General features: G+C 45.4%; 2 protein-coding genes across 7 annotated transcripts in view; both read left to right on the top strand.

Moving 5' to 3' along the window:
• sbno2b (strawberry notch homolog 2b) overlaps positions 1–7,932 on the top strand; it is a 27,232-nt gene extending 19,300 nt beyond the window's left edge. Inside the window, exons 19-32 of the mRNA XM_088393832.1 lie at positions 50–171; positions 254–385; positions 525–660; positions 1,242–1,354; positions 2,163–2,234; positions 2,307–2,415; positions 2,497–2,568; positions 2,648–2,791; positions 2,877–2,971; positions 3,073–3,165; positions 3,229–3,360; positions 3,441–3,517; positions 3,679–3,869; positions 3,960–7,932. Of these exons, the coding sequence (XP_088249958.1) occupies positions 50–171; positions 254–385; positions 525–660; positions 1,242–1,354; positions 2,163–2,234; positions 2,307–2,415; positions 2,497–2,568; positions 2,648–2,791; positions 2,877–2,971; positions 3,073–3,165; positions 3,229–3,360; positions 3,441–3,517; positions 3,679–3,869; positions 3,960–5,059 (2,588 nt within the window). The 3' untranslated portion in view covers positions 5,060–7,932. The remainder of the gene's footprint in view (positions 1–49; positions 172–253; positions 386–524; positions 661–1,241; positions 1,355–2,162; positions 2,235–2,306; positions 2,416–2,496; positions 2,569–2,647; positions 2,792–2,876; positions 2,972–3,072; positions 3,166–3,228; positions 3,361–3,440; positions 3,518–3,678; positions 3,870–3,959) is intronic.
• Positions 7,933–8,462: 530 nt separating this feature from the next.
• On the top strand, positions 8,463–19,352 carry tjp3 (tight junction protein 3). Of its 6 annotated transcripts, none has more exons than XM_088393837.1 (28): positions 8,463–8,694; positions 11,901–11,957; positions 12,286–12,395; positions 12,485–12,587; positions 12,667–12,994; positions 13,056–13,159; positions 13,228–13,426; positions 13,506–13,581; positions 13,662–13,765; positions 13,829–13,910; positions 14,040–14,192; positions 14,261–14,373; positions 14,448–14,538; positions 15,055–15,137; positions 15,263–15,359; positions 15,441–15,529; positions 15,603–15,675; positions 15,748–15,827; positions 15,906–15,996; positions 16,076–16,232; positions 16,384–16,492; positions 16,564–17,085; positions 17,164–17,243; positions 17,397–17,607; positions 17,717–17,817; positions 17,901–18,467; positions 18,556–18,614; positions 18,694–19,352. In XM_088393837.1, exons 2-28 carry the CDS (start codon positions 11,910–11,912, stop codon positions 18,815–18,817), a joined length of 3,954 nt encoding a protein of 1,317 aa, XP_088249963.1. In that variant the 5' UTR covers positions 8,463–8,694; positions 11,901–11,909; the 3' UTR covers positions 18,818–19,352. The 6 variants fall into 6 exon arrangements, with proteins under 6 accessions (XP_088249963.1, XP_088249961.1, XP_088249959.1 ...); XM_088393835.1 differs by lacking the exon at positions 8,463–8,694 and adding an exon at positions 9,967–10,429 and having other exon boundaries at positions 15,912–15,996; XM_088393833.1 differs by lacking the exon at positions 8,463–8,694 and adding an exon at positions 9,968–10,429.
• Positions 19,353–19,509: the final 157 nt, after the last annotated feature.

Raw genomic sequence — 19,509 nt, forward strand, 5'->3', positions numbered from 1 at the left:
TGTTGCTGTTGTTGATATGGTCTGACATTCCTCTCATGTGGATTTCCAGTCAGGATAGAGGAGATGAAGCAGGGTCTCCTCAATAAGATTTCACAACTGGGAAAAGAACTACCTCTCAACACCCTGGACGAGCTTATTGATAAGTTTGGAGGGCCTGATAAAGTCTCTGAGGTGCGAGCCGCCTGAAGCATGCAACAACTTTACAATTAATTAGCATGTTTAAATCTTTTTTTTTTTAATCATTGTCAAACAGATGACCGGGCGTAAGGGTCGTGTGGTGCGACGTCCTGAAGGCATCGTCCGTTACGAGTCACGCGCTGAGCAGGGCCTCACCATTGACCACATCAACATCAAGGAGAAAGACCGCTTCATGAGTGGAGAGAAGGTCGGTTTCATTTGTGCTTATTATTGGAATTTTGGCTTCTGTGGGTACCGCTGTTTTGGTTAGCAAATGGACTCTTTTTCATCCATGAGCAATTTTTTTTCCTTCACATAATGCAATTCAAGTCTTTCTCTCACCCTAGCTGGTGGCCATCATCTCCGAAGCAGCCAGCTCTGGAATTTCCCTGCAGGCGGACAAGAGGATAAAAAACCAGCGGCGGCGAGTCCACATGACATTGGAGCTACCTTGGAGCGCAGACAGGGCCATTCAGCAGTTTGGTGAGTCCAAGTTTGGATCAGTTGCGGGCACAACTGGGCTTCTGCTGCATCAGGCGGTTGCATTTGTGTTGGCTAAAACAATTCAAGATAAATGCTTTTATTCATCTCACGCAGTGGGACTGTTCATTTTTCAGTAGACTGTTTATTATGGACACTAAGTTGTATTCAATTATTCAGACAGAAGAACTGCCTGCCCGATCTATTGTGCATAATTGTATGTCGTAGAGTCTCTAATGGATTTATTGTTTGCAGCCATTGTGCTAACAGCTCAATTAATTATTTCCATTAGCTGTGCTTGTCTGGCTTTGAGCATAAATGACTGTGTGTGCATGTACATATGCATGATGAGCCTTGTGTTGAAAACCTGGCGCCAGAAAACATTAATAAAGCAGATGGTCTTGGTTTAAAACAGGGATGGGGACCATATGGCTTTTGACCATGCAGTTCTAAAAACAACTAAAACCTTGGAAGAACTGCCATTCAAAGCCCACAAATGATCAGAAGTTACATAATATGTTAAAACAATCAGAATAATAATACATTTAGAAAAGTGGGGACACTAAAATAATTTTATTTTTCAGGCCGTACCCATCGGTCCAATCAAGTGACAGCTCCAGAGTACATCTTCCTCATCTCGGAACTTGCCGGCGAGAGACGTTTCGCCTCCATCGTTGCAAAGAGACTGGAAAGCCTGGTAAATAATCCACCCGTGTGTACGTTTGTAACGTTATAAACTTAGCTGGCAACAATTGGGATATGAAATTGGATCGCTCTGGGTTCAAATCAGGCGTCTAACAAATGCGAAGGTCAGATTTTAATCAGACTTTCTGGATAAATGACAAGCCAAGGGTCACTTTCCATGATGCACTTGAGCGACGAGCCATTTATTTCCAGAGTGACACAGCGTAACAGAAAAAGACACAAGGGGGTGGGCTGGCGGGGATGTCCATTCCAGGAAGCCACAGCTGTGTTTGCCAAGCGTGTTCGGTAAATCCGCCGGTCATATCCCACGTTCCCTGTGCTCAGCTTATGAAATGTTTACTCACCCACTTGAAGTGTGCAACCAACCACCTTTGCGCCCTTGCCGACTCCAGCGAAAAGATCCATCCAGCTTTCTCAACCATCTTTCACAACCGTCACCTCCTGCACAGTAGAAATTAAAGCGAGATGGGAAAAGCACATTAGAGATCTTCAATATTATGAACATTATTAAAACAAAAGAAAAATGCTCTGTGGCCGTATAGCGACTTAAAACAACAATATCGAGCCACTATCATAACACTCATAAATGTCACAAGATGTAAACCACAAGCTAATATGACCCAATAAAAATAGATTTCTGGTAATTCTGTTCAATAAAAGTTGTGACCTCACTTCTAACTGCAGCCTGGGATCATCGTGTGCTGTTCTTGTACTCCCGCATCACGTTGGTCTTCCTGTTATTTGGTTGATGATGCTAATGCTTGCAAAAAAAAAAAAGTTTACGCTCATCCTCTTTGCAGGGTGCATTAACACATGGAGACAGACGGGCGACTGAAACCAGAGACTTAAGCAAGTACAACTTTGAGAACAAGGTGGGTACAGAGGCTACTTTTATTTGTCATGCCGGCAACGTTGACACAACAATTTGTGCTCCTCCTTTGCAGTATGGTACCAAGGCTCTGGATAAAATCACCAAAGCAATCTTGGGCCACATAGAGAACAAGGTGCCCGTGCCTAAAGATTACCCCGGAGGTGACGCCATGTTCTTCAGAGGTAGGTACTCAGTACTCGTCAACATTCAAGAGTGCTCAAAGCTCAATGTGTTGATTTTTTTTTTTTTCCTTTTTACGCCAGATATGAAACATGGAATGATGGATGTGGGCATCTTCTGTCGGGAATCTCGCTTTGGCATCAATACAGAGAAAGGTCAGTGGTGTGCAATTTGTCAAGGAGGTTATTCGTTCGGCAACTTTTCGATTGATTTGTTTTTCCATTTGAATTCCAGATTGCAGCGTTACCAAATTCCTAAACCGAATCTTGGGGCTGGAGGTCCACAAGCAGAACCATCTCTTCCAGTATTTCACAGACAATTTTGACTACCTAATAGAAAAAGACAAGAAAGAGGGCAAATATGACATGGGCATCTTAGGTATGCATTTCAGGTTCATTTTTGAAACTACTAAAATAAAAAAAAGCCTTATTCTCATTTTGGATGTCTTTTGGGTGGCCAACAGATTTGGCTCCAGGTAACGATGAGATTTATGAGGAGAAGCAGGAAATCTTTATGACAGTGGGGAACCCTCAGGATGGCCAGGTGGTTCTTTACCAGGTAAGACCAACATTGTCATTGCGGATGTGTGTTTTTTTCTTCATCTGAGCCGAGCTGGTGTTTCCTGGAGGTGACAAGTCTTCTTCTTTTTGCCTCCACAGATCAGTGTGGACAGAGGTATGCCTTGGGATGAAGCCAGCAACAGGTTTCTCAGTCTCACTGGTGCAGACGAGGGCTTCTACATGTCCCGGAAGGTGAGTCTGCAGATCATAAAAGAAGTTGGCCAGAAAAATTGACCCCTCCTTGTTGGTTTCCAGCCTCGAGGTAACCAGCTTTGCGTGTTGCTCGCTGAGCAAGGGAGAGGCAAGAACTTTATTGTTTACAAGCCCAACATCGGCAAGCAGACTCATCCTGAAAGCCTTGAAAACCTGCAGCAACGCTATCGGAAGGTGCGTTTGATGTTTTTTTATTTACACGGGAACAACAAGATGATCATGACACAATATGACAATATGGTTGGCTTCTTCAGGTGACTCCAGAGGAGGCCAAGGACTGCTGGGAAAGCCGGTTCAGCTTCTCCTTGAAGAAGTGTAGCCATGCCAACTGGTAACTAGGAACACACACACACACACAACACTTTGTTGCACTCTCACACGATTTGTTAACAACAATAGTGCGTGGAAGTCGTGCAAGCTGCTGTTTGGCGTTTCAAATTCAAAGGTCAGAGCGAGCAGCTTGACAGTTGCGTGTACGTGGCCTCTCCGCAGGAACGGCAAATGCAAGAAAGTGGAGGAAGGCCAGGAGTGCTTCCAGGGTATGCGTCTGCGCCAGTACCACATGCTGTGCGGCGCTCTGCTGCGCGTTTGGAAGCGCGTGTCCGACGTGGTGTCCGACATCACCAACTCCAACATCCTCCAGATTGTTCGCCTCAAGACCAAGCAGCACAACAAGCAAGTTGGTAAGTGCGAGTTAGTCAGTGCCCAAGAGCGTGATTGGATTAGCTGCCGAGCTCTCGAGTTTGAACTAACCCAAACCTTCACTGTCCCAGGCATCAAGATCCCAGAGAACTGCGTGGCCCGGGTGCGCGAAGAGCTTATGCTAATGGACGAGGAGGTAAAGCGGAGGCGTAAGGAGCGTGAGAAGCAAGCCATGGAGCAGCGTCTGGCCGAGGAGCGCATGCGCAAGATGGAGCAGGACAACAAGCACCTGCTGGCAAATCTGTTCAGCCAGAAAGCCATGCCCACACAGTCACTGGCCCATTCGCTGGTTCACGGTCAGCTCCTCAAGCAGAAACTGAACCCGCTGCAGAAGACGCAAGTGGCGGGCATGTCTCAGCTGCAGAGGATGCAGGCTGTCTTGCAGCAGCAGCAGCAACAGCAGCAGCACCACCCACAGGGTCAACCTCTGCTGTCTTTACCCCCAAACCCACAAGTGACTCAGAGCGGCTGGGCCGGCAAGTCGGCCGCCTCTAAGCAGGCGGCGGCGCGCAACGCTGTCGTCCACGGCGCCAACTTCTCCCAGTTTTACCGTCATTCCTTCTTACCCTCCTTCCCGCAGCCCCTTCATATCCACCAGACAGCACGCATGTCTTCCCAGAAGGGCCAGGAGGAGGTGCTGGACCTGACCATCAGCTCACCGTCGCCCTCACCGGACAGCACCGAGGCCGGGCCGGCTCTGGACGGTCTGACGGGTCCGGCCGCGCCGTTCGCCGACGACTTCAACTTGGAGTCGCTCATCTCGCAGATGGCCACTCAGCTACCGCCGGCGCCGCCTCCTCCTCCTCCGCCTCTGAACCACAACCACCTGAGAAACAACCACCAGGACTTGCTGGACCTTTTCGACCTGCCCCTCTCGCCACCGATGCCCACGCAGAAAGCCAGCCCTTCGTCCTCCGCCTCGTCCAGCTCCTCGTCCACATCCTCCCTCGTCCAAAGCTCGCTTTTTTCCAACCCCCCGTCTTCGTGCTCTTCCTCGCAATTCCCCCCACCTCGCTTCCCCAACTTTCTCCTGCCCCAGTCGGACTCGCTCCCCCTGCCCAACGGCCACTGCAGCTCGGGCACTCTGGACGTGCGCGAGGCTCTGAACAGCATGCTCCAGGCGGCGGGGCCCGACCGCAAGTCCGTCATTCACTACCGCCAGCAAGACTGACGCTTTAACGTCCCCACTCGGTTTTTGTGTGTGTAAGCAGATTTTTAGCACGCATTCCTCCGCTGCTGTCCGGGGACCTTCCAGTCAACATCACTGCCTGTCCTGCTCACAGTCTTCTCTCAAACCACCTCTAGCCAGCGCCCCCAAACGTGCGTCCTCCTCCACGGCAGCTGAAACGCAAACTTGACTTTAGGGAACTCTTCTGGAGCTGTCGAAACAAAACAAAAGTCCTTTAACTGATTCGACGCTGGAATCTTTTTTTTTGTTATTATTGCTTTATTCAAGCGAGGCGTGAGGTGGCAACAAACTGGAAGATACAAGAGGAAGAAATCAAAGCTGACAAAACCGTGAAATGCCTCCTTTTGATCCGTTTGCTCTCCCCCAAACGACACGACGTGCTCCCTTTCTTTCCTTTCATTTGTTTGTTTGTGTTTGAGGAAAGAGGAGAGGGAAAGCAGCAGTCTGCAAACAGTGCCTTTCTGAGAATCTATAAATGCAGTCTTTAAAAACAAAAACAAAAAAATCCATGTAGCCTAATGTATAGATTTGTATTTTAATTTAAATATGGTATATTTGTATTTAACCTTTTTCGTCCCTTCGTGTTACACTATGCTGGTGGCGGGTTCCAAGGGGAGGCCTCCGTGAAGCCTCAACTCTGTGTGTGTGTGTGTATTTGTGTGTGTCTGCGTGTGTGTGGCTTGCAACAACACCAACAAGCATAGTGAGCAGAAGGTATCCCAAAAAATATCACTTTTTTTTTTTCTTTTTAATTGACGACACAGAGAGATTTGACTCCTGGTATGATTTGATTTTAAATTTCTCAGGAAAGTCTCAAGTGCTTTTGGTCTTGTTGTATAATTCCATTTGTACACGTGTGTTAGTGTCAGTCAGTTTGGGTCATTAAGTATTCAGAAATGTGTTTTTGATTATCTCAAAAGAAAACAACATTTGATGGGAAATGAAAGCTAAAATCTTCCTAACTTGCCACATAATTTGTTCTTGCATTGCAAATTATTGTCGTTCGTGTCTGGACAGTTGCCGCCTCGATGCTGTTTATAGAGCGAGGCTTAATAATAACAAAAAAGGCTTGATGTCAAAAAACTGATCTGAATTTTCAAAAAGTCAATTTTCTGACATTAACCAGCCGTTTGAGTCAGACTTGACCCTGACTTTGCCACCTCTCATTTTTGTCAGTGCTATTCCTGATTTATTCAATGTTTCTTCATTCTAACCCACAAACATGATTCATCAATCTATACAAAAGCCATGAAATGAGACCATCGTCCAAATCCTCACGTCTTTTCCTTGTAACCCGGCGTGTGTTTGAGCGGTGTTGCGCTTGGCGACTTTTGTCGTCGATGTCTGCTGGTGCGCCGCGCTCGGCCGAAAGCAATAAAAACAGGAAAGTGAAAAGTTTGGCGTGAACACAGCAGACCACCAATTGTTTACTCTCACCGGGCGTGCAAATCCCCCTCGCTGACTTTTGGTTACATACCACCTTTATATTGTAGGTGTGATAAGAATATTGTTATTTATATTTAAGGGATTTTTAGCTGTGTTCTTCTGCTTGTTAAGAGTCAAAACGTTTGGTCAGGGAAGATCAAGTCTATTCAAATCTGCCACCAAATATGTTTGCACTGTCTTGTGTCTCCATTAATTTCTGCTTCATGGGGTTGGTTGTTGTTGGTTTTTCCCAGAGAGATACCAAAGTGTTTTGTTGCCCTAAAGTTACCATTCAACAATCTCAGGAAGAAATAAATAAAAAAGGTTGGTGGACGGGCGAGGGTTACATAAGAAGAAGAAAAAAAAAAAAACTGCCACCATAACAGTGCTGAAACCAACGTGTTTGTACGTGTATGTACTGTTTGCTCTTATTGGTGTTTTGTTTCAGGGCTGGGGGAACTTTCTGCTATCTTATTTATCTTTCTTAAAGTATGTTTTAAATTTCTGAAAACGTATGAGACGATGATGGGCCGTGGGAAAATGGGCCGGCAGACAGTAGATTTCCCATCCCGCTGTTGTTTTGTGATTGGACATGTTTATGCCTTCTTAGGGCAGCGCATCATCGTTTTCTGTTTGGTTCGTTTTTGCAAAATTTTAACAGTTAAACATTTGTCACATCTTTTTTTTTTGTTTTAAATAGCATTCGAATGACTTAGTGTTTCCAAATATTCCAAAGCAGACACATTCCGTAAAGCTTTTTCGCAAGGGTTTCTCTCTAAAGACTATGCTGAAATCTACTGTACCAAATGTAATAAAAAAAAGGATACTAATGACATGAATTGGCTAATTAAAAACAAATAAATAGACCACAGCGTTTACTCAACCCCAAAAACTGCATCTGGACCTATTTTGAGCTCCCCGTTTTTGTATGGGTTTATTTTCCTATTGTCACGTTGCGCTAAGAAAGGCATCATCATGTGACTGTCCCCCTTTGTCCAGCTTTGGCGTGTTGTTTTTCTTCTGGTCTTTGTTTGATGGATTTGTATACTGTAACCATCCATGTTTCTCCACTTTTTGCATATTCTATAAATCACTCAAAATAATTTATTGCTAACAACAACAAAATAACACAAAAACATGCTACTGATTGTATGTATTTTTAAACAAATTCTATTTTTTCTGTATAAAAAAACAAGAGAAAAAAGAGAAACTGTGTTCAGCACTTTTATTCTGGGTTTTTGCTTTTGTTTTCTATATATTTATAATTTAGATCCAAATGTATATATTGTAAAAAATTGTGCCTTTTGACTAATTCTTTTCAAAAACAAAATGACAACAAAAAAGTGGTTTTCTACTCATTAAAGGAAGGACTATATGAAATAGCAATCTTTGTAAACAAATAAAAACTTGAAGATTGCTGAAACTCAAAAGTGTCTTCTGTTCATCTGCATGATAACACAACTGATGTAATAAATTAAAAAATGATTACGTAATTTAATAGGCGGCCATAAATCTGCATATAATTGCCTTCATAGCTAACCAATTCCAGATCACCAACTAAATGAATGGGTGGATAAAGAATAGCCTGACAAAAGAGGGTATTAGAGTTTAAAAAAATAAAAATTTGAAAATAATTTCTGCATAGCCTCATCATGTTAAGTTTGTGAATTTTATTTGTCGTTAATTCATGACATTTTTTATTTGCACAAGAGGGAGCTCACCACCAACACTACTTCTTGCCTTAACCTTTCATGTGGCGCCCTCTACTGGAAACAATGCAACACTACAGTGCAATGTCTCATCTTTGAATATAGTTTTAGCCTCGATGGAAATTAGTTTAACACATTTTATAAATATTTCACTGTCAAAATCAATCCCTTTGAGTCATAATACTTGTCTGAAAATTTTAATCAATAAAAATACAGAACTCACACGCCGTGTGTGTACTTCCGCACTTGTCCGAAGCCACGCCCATTTTGGCGGCCATCCATGTCAATTTTACCTGTCCGAACAAGCCACTAAGATTTAAAAGTAACCACACTGTTGTTGTGCTGAGACGTCCACGCCGAAACTAGAAATTATAAATCGCAGAAACCGACAACAGTGAGCGTGTGACACTTGATCGAGAATTTCGCGTGACGGGGAGCGATTTTGACTGAAGTTGGATCGCTGTACATCCGGAAGTGTTACAGGTAAAGCCAGCTTGTTTCGTCTGTCATATCTCACCGTCGTCTCTTTATATAAAAAAAAATTTAAGTTGAGCTAAGAATACTAAGAAATCATATTTGACTTTTTTTATTCTTAAGAAATGTCATTTTCTTCAAATAATATTAAGTGCTTATTGTCCTCAGAATTTATGACGAAAGTGCTACAGTGCTAGTAAAATTTTAGCTAGCATAATTTTCTCATGCTACTTTGTTTAACAGGCTCTGTTTGTTTGATTATATCTTAATTATTAGTCCAAATATTGCCAAGTTTGCGCTCCATGTGATGTTTGCCCACTGTCTTCTTCATCCTCCCCATCCCCTTCCTCTTCTCGCCTTTCGGGTTCTCCAGGCGCTCTTGCAGGTTTCTACCTGCCTCAAACAGAATTTCGTAATAGTTTCGACTCCTACACAACTGTCTCGTTGTATTCCTTACATACCCGAGACTTTTTCTGCACCACCTCCATAATTTAAAGTTTTAAAGTAAAACAATGGTATTGACAGAAATTTTGTGCAGTGAAGTCCTCCATTTTGTGTCATAGTCCATCCATCTCAGGGGTAGGAAGGGCCCTTCAGAATCAGTAGTGGGGTCCAATTCATCTCAGGTCACCTTAGTACATAATTCCTTCAATCAGATTTCAAATCTAGGGTTCGCAACACAAACTACCCAAAACTGACTAAAATATTTTTTTTTTTTTCAAAAGTGAAAAGGTCAAATAAAGTAATGTGGGCAGAGTTTATGACACTGATCATTTCGTGGAGGTTCATCATGAAAATAAATAAATAATGACGTCACAATCTAAACACTTGTAAATCTCACGAAGTATCTCTGTAGCCATCTCGTAACATGACCACTCCTAGCTTCTTACCGATACTTTCGTCGAAAGTGGGAAATAGATGACATCACGCTGAGCCAGTGCATTATCTTTTTGCATTTTATTGCAGGGTAGATACCGTCGGCGGTAACGAAGCTTTTGAGAACCTGACCGCAGTAAATGATGCAGTAAATAGGGGGCGGGACATGAACGATAGACAACATACAAGTGTTTATTTTAGTAACGGTAGTCCTTGTTGGGTTTGTTTACGCCCCTTGAATGGAAAATGAATTTCCAGGTTGGCCAGCTATGCCTTCAAGGAATTGTCAGGAGCAAAGTATAGGAGCTATTAATTTCCCCCACTTGGTGACTGAGAATAAAAATGGAGATGAAATGAAGAAATATCAAGAGGCCCGTTGTATTCCCCAAAGAATATCACATTCCATCGCTAGTATAAAATAGCAAACATTTGTCGGAACAAACTACGACTTCCTGTGTACTGTGAAGGCACCCAGGAAGCTTTACTCGAGCAAACAACCTTTCAATTATTAACAGTCCAGCGCTCTCATTCCACCGTCGTAACCATAGCGCCCGCTGCACTCAAAACAGTCTTATGGGAAAAAGTCTCAAAGTGGGCCAAGCAGCTCGCATACCGTTGAGACTTGGAGCTGCTGATCTCAAGGATGAATCCAAATGGGATCGGCTGAGCTTGGAATATGTTTTTCTTCTCATGACAAAATTTTTTGAGTTTTGTGTGGTCTTCTTACGGATTTGCTGCCCCTAAGACAACAAAGTGAAGTCCCACTTGGGTGGGCGTCTTGATCATGAATGCGACCCAGCGGATCAAACTAATGAAGCACTTTGGTTCGGTGCCGCCCGAGCCCTCGCCACCTCTGCTGGTGGTGCCTGTAAGTTGGTACTGTTGGTACTTTTTTTTTCGTGGGCCACAGAACAAAATTTGCATGCAGGAAAAAAAATGTGACTCGATCCATCTATCTGTTCATTCCGCTTATCCTAATTATATCAATAAATTGATGAGTTGAATGACAGTGTTTTGTTTTGGTGTCAGAGCGACTTAAAATTTAACCATATTGTCTTTAGTTTGACCCGGTGCTCATTCCAGGGGTAGTTCAGTGTTTAATGGAGTGTATGAGAGAGTCAGCGCATGAGTGGTCAAAGTACGAGTGGGGGAGGAGTGCTTGGTTCTCCAGGTGAGTCCTACCACCTCCTTCCCCATGCCTGTCACTTTTTTTGCCCGCCACGGTGAAGGATCAGGTTTCAGAAGCTGCACGAATGGCGTGCGTGTTTTGTTTGTGTATGGAATATGATCAGCCGCTCGCGTCTTAGAGCTGTTGGTGTTTTCGGGCTCGGAGATCCCAGTGGGAAATGGAAGTGAGGTTCAAAGACCAAGGGGTGAGTACAGCCAAACGAGATCTGATAAAGCCACTGAGCAAAATTGGACTTAAATGATACATTTTTTGAGGCCATGTTTTTAGTGAAAATATGGATTGAGTAGTCGGTCTGTTCTTCTGAAATGAGGGCAGGGCACATAACTGTGTTATCTTGCATACTCTACTTTGCTACTTTAGATGTTGATAGGAACTGTGTCTACTTTTTTTTTTCTATATCTAATTGAGTTTTTATTTTCTCAAATAACAATGAGTGGTTGTTAAAATAAATTGAGAGTTGAAAGAGTCAAACTAAATGTTTGAGCAGCCAGGTCATCTTTATTGGTATTTAGGTTGATGATTAACAAAGTGACATACAAATGGCCTACTGTGTTGCTCCCATTTAGCTGCACCATTGTTCACATCTTGTTCGTATTGGCAACTAAGAATCCAGCATTTTTATTTTTTTTTCCAGCATGTCAGTATCGGCATACATCGGTAGTCTCAACTTTGACAAGCTGGCTGTACTCGTTCCTTCTGGAATGTGTCATCCTCCATCTCCATTTGCTTTGCTTTTTTTTTTTTTAAACTAGATGAACTAAATAATTTTTTGCCTTGATACCTTAATTTTGAAGCAATGACTTAGACTTAAATGTTCCTTTATTTTATTATTGTTTTTTCTATAAATGCACACACACATACATACATTGATAACCATTTTATTTTTGATCACTTTATAAAAAAATTTAAAATATAAGTACTCATTCATTGAAAATATCACTGTGAGACTTGTCGTGCACTCACCGTGGCGCCTCGGGTGTTTCTTGAGCGTGCGCACACACACCGCCACCGCCATACCGGTCTTTCCAGATCGGACTGGTGTTCAGGCTGCGTTTTACACACACACACGGATTTTGCAGAGCTCCTCGTAAGGACATATCACGCTAAATGTCTTCTTTTCTTAGCACTACTGTGTGTTTTGTGATTGCAGAAACCAGGCATGGAGGAGCTCACGATATGGGAGCAGCATACAATAACACTAACCAAAGTAAGTTCCTGCTTAAAGTAGACGTGGCAGAACGGTGGCGCAAAACTACTCGGGCTAGCTATCGCTAATCATATCCTTGTTAATTCAAAATACACCGAAAGTGATTCACACGGTTAGTCAAGTCTGCAAAGTGACGTGTGGCAATTATGTAATGATACCGTATCAGAACATAAAAAGGAAACGTTACAAAATATCGATATTTTGATGACTGCACAAACCTTCAGCTGGAATTCCAAAAGGCACACCCTACTACAACCAGCACCGGCCGGGCTGGAATGTGCAACCACCTGCATACTCACTCCTTCATTCCAATCACTCTACATGACAGGATTCCAAATTGGGATTTGGCTTTGCCCTATCTGGAGGCCGGGACAGCGGAGATACACCGGTGATCGTGTCTGACGTGCTGCCAAATGGACCGGCCATGGGACGCCTGTTGTAAGTGGACCACCATTAAATATTTTTCCAAAGTAATAACAGTGACGTGCAACCTAGTTTTATCTGATTGTACATTTTTTACTTCCTAGCAACAAAGACCAGATCGTCATGGTCAACGGGGTCTCCATGGAGAACGTCCACTCCAACTTTACAATTCACACCCTCAAGACGTGCGGCAGGACGGCTAATATTGTAAGTGATGAAGATGGCAATGGAATGTTTGACTTCTTTAATTAGACGAAGCTCAGTTCCTCACTGTTTTCCCCTCCAGACGGTGAAACGTCCTCGCAAGATCCAGATCCCTGCTGCGACCAGGCCTCGGGCCGCCTCCCACTCCAATTTGTTGGACCCAGACCCCCCGAGGAGAACGCGACGCTTCTCGGACGCCAGCGACAACAGAGACGGCAGTCGCTACCCCATTCGAGCACGTAGTTCCTCGCCTGACCGCAACCACACGCGAGCTCGCAGCTCCTCGCCGGACCGCAACGGCTACGGAGGCGCGCTACCCTTGATGTCGTCGGGCTACAAGAGGCTACCGAACAACGACCTCGATGACAAGCCCCTAAGAACGACTCTGGTTAAAAAGAAAATCTCGGATGGTAAGTTCAACCAAAATATTTGCTGTCGATTTGCCCTAACGTGGTCATGCTCACGTTGCAGAGTACGGCTTGAAACTGGGCAGTCAGATCTTCATCAAGCACATGACTGAAACTGGCCTGGCAGCAAAGGAAGGCACACTGCAGGAGGGAGACCTGATCTTGAAGGCAAGTCTCACGAGAGCATCCACTAGTACGGGTATTTTTGACACGCGGTGCTCCCCCCCTCCCATCAGATCAACGGCATGACCACAGAGAACCTCTCTCTGCTGGAGACCAAGCACCTGGTGGAGAAGAGCCGCGGGAAGCTGACCATGACGGTGCTCCGCGACCACCGTAGGTTCCTGGTCAGCATCCCCGAGGTGGAGGACAGCGCCCCCAACAGCGAGGATGAGCGACGACGGCGGCGGCGAGCCAGTAGCTCTGAGATGGAGGGTGAGATGACAAGATCAGCTTTTGACCAACAATAACAGACATCTGACATCATTTTTTTTTTTTGGGGTGGGGGGAAAAGATATTTCCGACTTGGATGATCACGCGCCTTCTCACAGAACATCTCGTCATCCTACCAGGGAGAAACGGACGCACAGGTATAAGCTTGTTGTCTGTGTGTGTTTTGTGATTGCCTGGCAACCAGTTAATCATTCCTCCTGTCCCGGTTTGACACCAGGAGCAGAGCTGAACTTCCTTCTACGGTGCTCAAGTCAAGAGATCCTTCCCCCGTGCGCTCCACTTTGACTCGTCAACCCGCAAGAGGCTACGCGTCTCACCGAGGTCAGTCCTGCAAAGGCCCGTCCACCGGTTCTTGTCCGACATGACCGTGTGGTTTTCTCTCAGCCGCGTCTGACTCCGAGTCGGAACGCAGCGCCTCGCCGCCTCCTGCCCGCACGGACAGTCTGAACCACTCCAGCAAATACAAGTCAGTTGAACGAAATGCATCTTACATGACTCACGAGTCATCTTCCAATGTTGTTGTCTCATCGTTATGTCACGCGAGTCAATTCTTACAATAATTAAGAAGCTGAAATCTTTCTTCCCGCCATTGCAGAAGCCTTTCTGGTATGTCCATGCTGCCCAACCCCAGGTCTTCCCACGCCACACCCAACTGGTCGTCATCCAGGCCCGGCTCATCGTCCTCGAGGCCGCACAGGCCCGTGTCGGACTCCGACTCAGACCATAGCGCCTCATACCACCGATATAAGTAATTGATGCTAAGATCAATCAAAGTCAGCTTTTCTGATTCTGATTGTTTTTTTTGTCACTTGTCAGCCCCAGAGTTATTCCTGCTGATCCGTCCCTCGCCAGCTTGAGATCTTCCCCCATCCTGGTGCGCCAGGAGCCCCCAAGGAGGGTCAACTCTCCAGTGAGAGTCCCTCCCCCGGGTTAGTACATTGCAATAATTTTTCAAACTGCAGTCGAGCGCCGACTGATGATCACGTTGTCCTTTCCTTCACAGACTCTGAGTCGGGGTCTGAAGGCAGCTTGGTGCCTCCTCGGAGGCAGAGCGCCAACTACAGTCAGGACTCGTACAGCAGCAGCAGATACAGGTACACATGAAGGCGCAGGCCCCTCCTCCCCCTACTTCAACACCCTGCTGGGACATTGAGTAAATAAGGCTTTTATTTTAAGAACAATATTTTGACCCACCCCTTTTTATTTTTGAAGTTACACAAAAGTTACATCCTCTGTCTTGTGATTGCCTTTTTTATTTTATCAACTGTGTGTGATCACGTTGTAGCTTTTTTTGATTTGTGTGTGTTTTTTGGGCTGTATTATTGTATGAAATAAAAAAAAAGTGACTTTCACTCAACACCTCCCTCTCCGTGATGTGGCTATGTGCTGATTAAACAGAGGACCGTAAATATATTGACGACATACATACTTTAAATTGATCGATAGTCATCACAAAGCGGTCAAAGAGAGGAGTCCGCTCGGACGCAAAGGTGAATATTGCCTCATCCGTAATCATCATGTTAGCCGCAAGCCCACTCCCCGTCCTTCCAAACGTAACTGAGATTTGTCTTCCTCCTCCCTCACTCCCGCCTCCCTCTTGTCTCTTGCAGACCTTTGCCGGAACATTCCACGAAGCCGGAAACGAGACGACACAGCGCCTCCGGTATCCCGGTCGGCGGTGCGCCGCACCGAGGTGAGCATTTGCGTGGTTGGCTAGTAAAAAAAAAAAAAAAAAAAAAAGCATCCAGCTCTTGAATAAATAAAACAAATGTTTGGTCTTGATATAATTTTGAGTAACCAATGTGTGAATCCTAATAGCTCCGTCCGAGTCGGATTCAGAGGACAGTTACACGGCGGTCCCTCGCAGGCACTCGACGAACAGCGAGAAGTCCAACGGAGCCAAAAATCGATCCAGGTGAGCAATTTCAATACTTTCCATCATCTTCAGGGTATGCTCTCAAACCATCTTGAATTTCCTACACCCTGCTACTTACAGAATCACTCCTGAGATCAAGCCCTCTTCGGTCAATGTGAATCCGGCGCCTGTTCGCCGAATCCCATTGCCTGTCCAACCGCCTCCTGATGGTCAGTCTAAGAATAAATGAGTGAGTGAATGTATGAGCAAGTGAGGGTAATGACAGAATCTCCCTTCATTCAGATTCCTCCGATTCGGATGAACTGTCACATCTGCGGAGGTCGGGCAGCTCTGACCGCGGGAATAGCAGACGCAGGTACGACTGTTCTGGAAAGTGGAAAAAGAACTCCGACATTCCATAATATGTATATAATTGTATGTTCAACAGCAACAATACTCCCGGTGTGACTCCCAATAGTGGCACGATGAGATCCGGGATCTCCGTGAGGAGCAATCCACCAGTTAGCTGTAAGAGCCACTTTCAGTTCTTTTCACAGATTTATTGATGATTAACAAATCACCCTTTTAACACGCTTTCATTATCAGCAGCAGCAGTACGAGCCTCAGCCCCCACCAAGCCTGAGGAAGAGCCTATCTACTCCTTACCCCCAGACTCGTACCCGACATCCCACCCAGGGTGAGTCCCTACCGGGTCTCGGCCCCCGAACACTCAGCATCACATTCAACCTCGGGCTCTTCTGTTCCTGTTCCGGCAGGTACAGCTCCGACATGCACACGGTGTCGTTCGTCAAGGAAGACAGCGTGGGGCTCAGGCTGGTGGGTGGAAATGACGTGGGCATCTTTGTGGGGGGTGTCCAGCCCAACAGCCCCGCCTACGAGCGGAGGATGAAAGAGGGTGACCAGATCTTGAAGGTGAATTACAATTTGTATTTATTTTAATTATTTCTATTATTTTTATTCAATTAAAATATTTTTTAAAAAATGGAGAATGGTGAGACTTTTTACAGATGCATTTTTGGAATATTATCATGCAGCTGTTTTTTTTTTTCTCACTTCGTCACAGGTCAATAACACTGACTTTGGACATTTCACTCGAGAGGAGGCAGCAAATTTCCTGCTTAATATCAAGAGAGGAGAGAAGGTGGAAATCCGCACTCAGAACAAGATGGACAGTAAGTGAAGTAGAACCACAGCGAGCTCCACTCAAGTTTGCTCATCATCTTCATTGCTTTTTCCTTTTCAGTCTATAATAAAATCCTCAAGTCCAACCTGGGGGACAACTTTTACATCCGCACGCACTATGACCACGAGACCGATCACCCCATCGGGCTGAACTTTATGCGAGGGGAGGTGTTCCGGGTGGTGGACACCATGCATCATGGCAAGCTGGGCAACTGGCTAGCCATCCGCATGGGCAACGATCTCCACGAACTCGATAAAGGTACCATCCCCAACCAAACCAGAGCGCAAGTGCTGGCCAGCCAGGAGCAGGCGCAGAGGGCGAGCGGCGAGAGGCCGGTGTCGGGGCCCAGGGCTGAGTTCTGGAAACTACGGGGCCTCAGAGGGAACAAAAAGAACGAGAAGAGCCCACGACGCTCGCGGGATGACCTCCTCCAGCTCACCATTCAGGGCAAATTCCCGGCTTACGAGAGGGTCCTGCTCAGAGAAGCAAATTTCAAACGGCCCATCGTCATTATGGGTCCTCTGAACGATATCGCCATGGAGAAGCTGGCCAGGGAGTTGCCTGATGAATATGAAATAGCTGGTTAGTGTCTTCTTAGATTTGTATCCATGTATATCGCTGATACTTCAGTTAAGCACCTGATTCCCTCACTTTTATCAGAGATGGTTCCTCGCAGCGGGAGCAATGACAGCACCTCAACAGTTATCAAACTGGACACCGTGAGGAAGATAGCTGAGAAGGTGAGCTGGAGAAGGGGATACACACATACCCATCTAGTTTCAATATTTTGTCTTTCACAAATGCCTCAACCGCTAGATGGCAGCAAAGTATCAAATGTACATGAAGCAAAGTCCCCACTGGTGGCTCACTCAAGATTTCTGTTGCTTTGCCAGGACAAGCACCCCCTGCTGGACATCACGCCCACAGCTGTGGAGAGGCTCAACTACATCCAGTACCACCCCATGGTGATCTACTTGGACCCGCACAGCCGCAAGGATGTTAAGGCCATGAGGCAGCATTACAGTCCTGACTCCAACAAGAGCTCCAGGCGCCTCTACACGCAGGCGCTCAAGCTCAGGAAGGACTACAGTCATCTTTTCTCAGGTACGTCAACAACCGGCATGATAAAGGTCAGTTGTTGTACGATTTTCCTTTCGCTCCTATTTCTCTATTGTTTTTATAAACCTTTGTATTTGTTCTTTGATTCCTCCAGCGCGTGTTGATCTGCAGCCCGGCTCCAGTATTTGGTACCAGGTTCTAAAGGACAAGATTCGCCACCAACAGTCTAAACCAGTCTGGGTTTCCGAAGTCACGGTAAGTCAAACATATGAAGTTAGATAACTTGCATACATGGTCATGGTGTGTTGAATTTCCATTTGGCACAATCTCTTGTTTAGTTGGAGAGCGGTGGGGAACAGGACCTTGATGCACTGGATCCGATACAGTCAGACTACCTCAGCGCCGCCAGTGACCTGGAGGACACGGACGGTGAGCCCTACACGGACGGCGAGGCCTACACGGACAACGAGGAGCCGGAGGAAGCCTACCCGGGTCAGAACGCGGCAAGGAACCCCAGAGTGTCTGGGACCGCCTTGGCTCGCTCGTCCGAGCCCACCTGGGGCAGGCCAGACGAGGAGATTGACCCCGAGCTTTATGACGAGGTGTACTCGCCGGGTAGAAAAATCCCGCCTCTGATGGACGTGCCGGAACTCTCCACGCTCCGCCGCCAGAGCCGCAGCCCGCCTCTGCGTCATCCGGACGACGTCACTTCACACCGTAGTTTTTCGGACTCTGATTTCAACCACCTCGACGCGGTCGGACCCACTACTCCGTCGGACGGACCCCCGGATTTTATCGCCCCCGACCCGCCCACGCGGTATTCTGTCAGCGATCAATCGTATGGGGACGAGCCAGAGAGCCCTCAGCAAGCCAGCCTGGATGATATTGAGAAGAAAATACAGCAGGTAATTGCAATGAGTTTGGTTGCTCACCACTCGGCCAAGCTTCAAAATGAATTTTTTTTTGCTTGGGCTAACTTTTAGTTCTTTTCAGGCCCGTCAGGCAGAGCCACAGACGCAAGCGGAGGAAAAGAAGGCCCTTCAGTTCATCGTGTAAGTCTCATGTGGCTTCATTTTAGGGGGGGGGTAGATCTGCAGATGTTTGACACCTGCCTTCTCCACGTGTTTACAGAGTGGCACATCACCAAGCGGTACAAGTCAGACGCACGCAGATCCGAGGGGGTATCAGCAGCTCTGATGAAGATGACGACGATGAGACAGAGGACATTGAATGGGGTCCAGCGACAGAACTGTAGACAAGCCGTGTGTCTAACATTCAGGTCTTAACGAACAAAGACACTCCAAGACACTTTTTGGTTAGTTATCCCCAGTCGAACAAATTTGACCATACATACTTGATTCACTTTAAAAGTACCATGTAACACATTTAAAATAAAAAAAATGGTCTTTACTGAATGTTGTATTATAGAATAAAGGCTTTTTCTATGGACCAGGAGCTACGCACATACAAAACCTCAAGGAACTGTTATGGCCAAAAAGAACAAGATAAAGGAAATCTTTTCACTGTAAATGCCCCCAATATATACTCATCATTTGTTTAATGGTAGTTATCATAAATTGGGCATATATATATGTATCTAATGTTGTGGCCAAGAAGGATATAACTAGTTTATCACCATAAGACTGAACTTTCCAGTGACACACACTGTATGTGGTCATAATAGTCTTTGACATAGAGGGGGTTTGTTATTCCACATTTTACTTTGTATTTTTATTCTTATATATTTAGTATGTTTTTTTATTTTGGAATAAATGTTTTTCAAATTTTTACTGACTACTTGAGCTTGGATTATTATGGAGGTGTATGGTTTTTAAAATTAATACAATATAATTTATTGCAAATCATTTTGTGACCCTCAAACGGACCCATGATATTCTGAGAAAGCCTACATTGTATTTTAGCAGACCTAACGAGCAGATCTAGGTA

This window comes from Syngnathus floridae, chromosome 13, assembly GCF_059516105.1.
Source record: "Syngnathus floridae isolate MCC-2025c chromosome 13, RoL_Sflo_1.0, whole genome shotgun sequence".
In the NCBI taxonomy this organism is placed as follows: Eukaryota; Metazoa; Chordata; class Actinopteri; order Syngnathiformes; family Syngnathidae; genus Syngnathus; species Syngnathus floridae.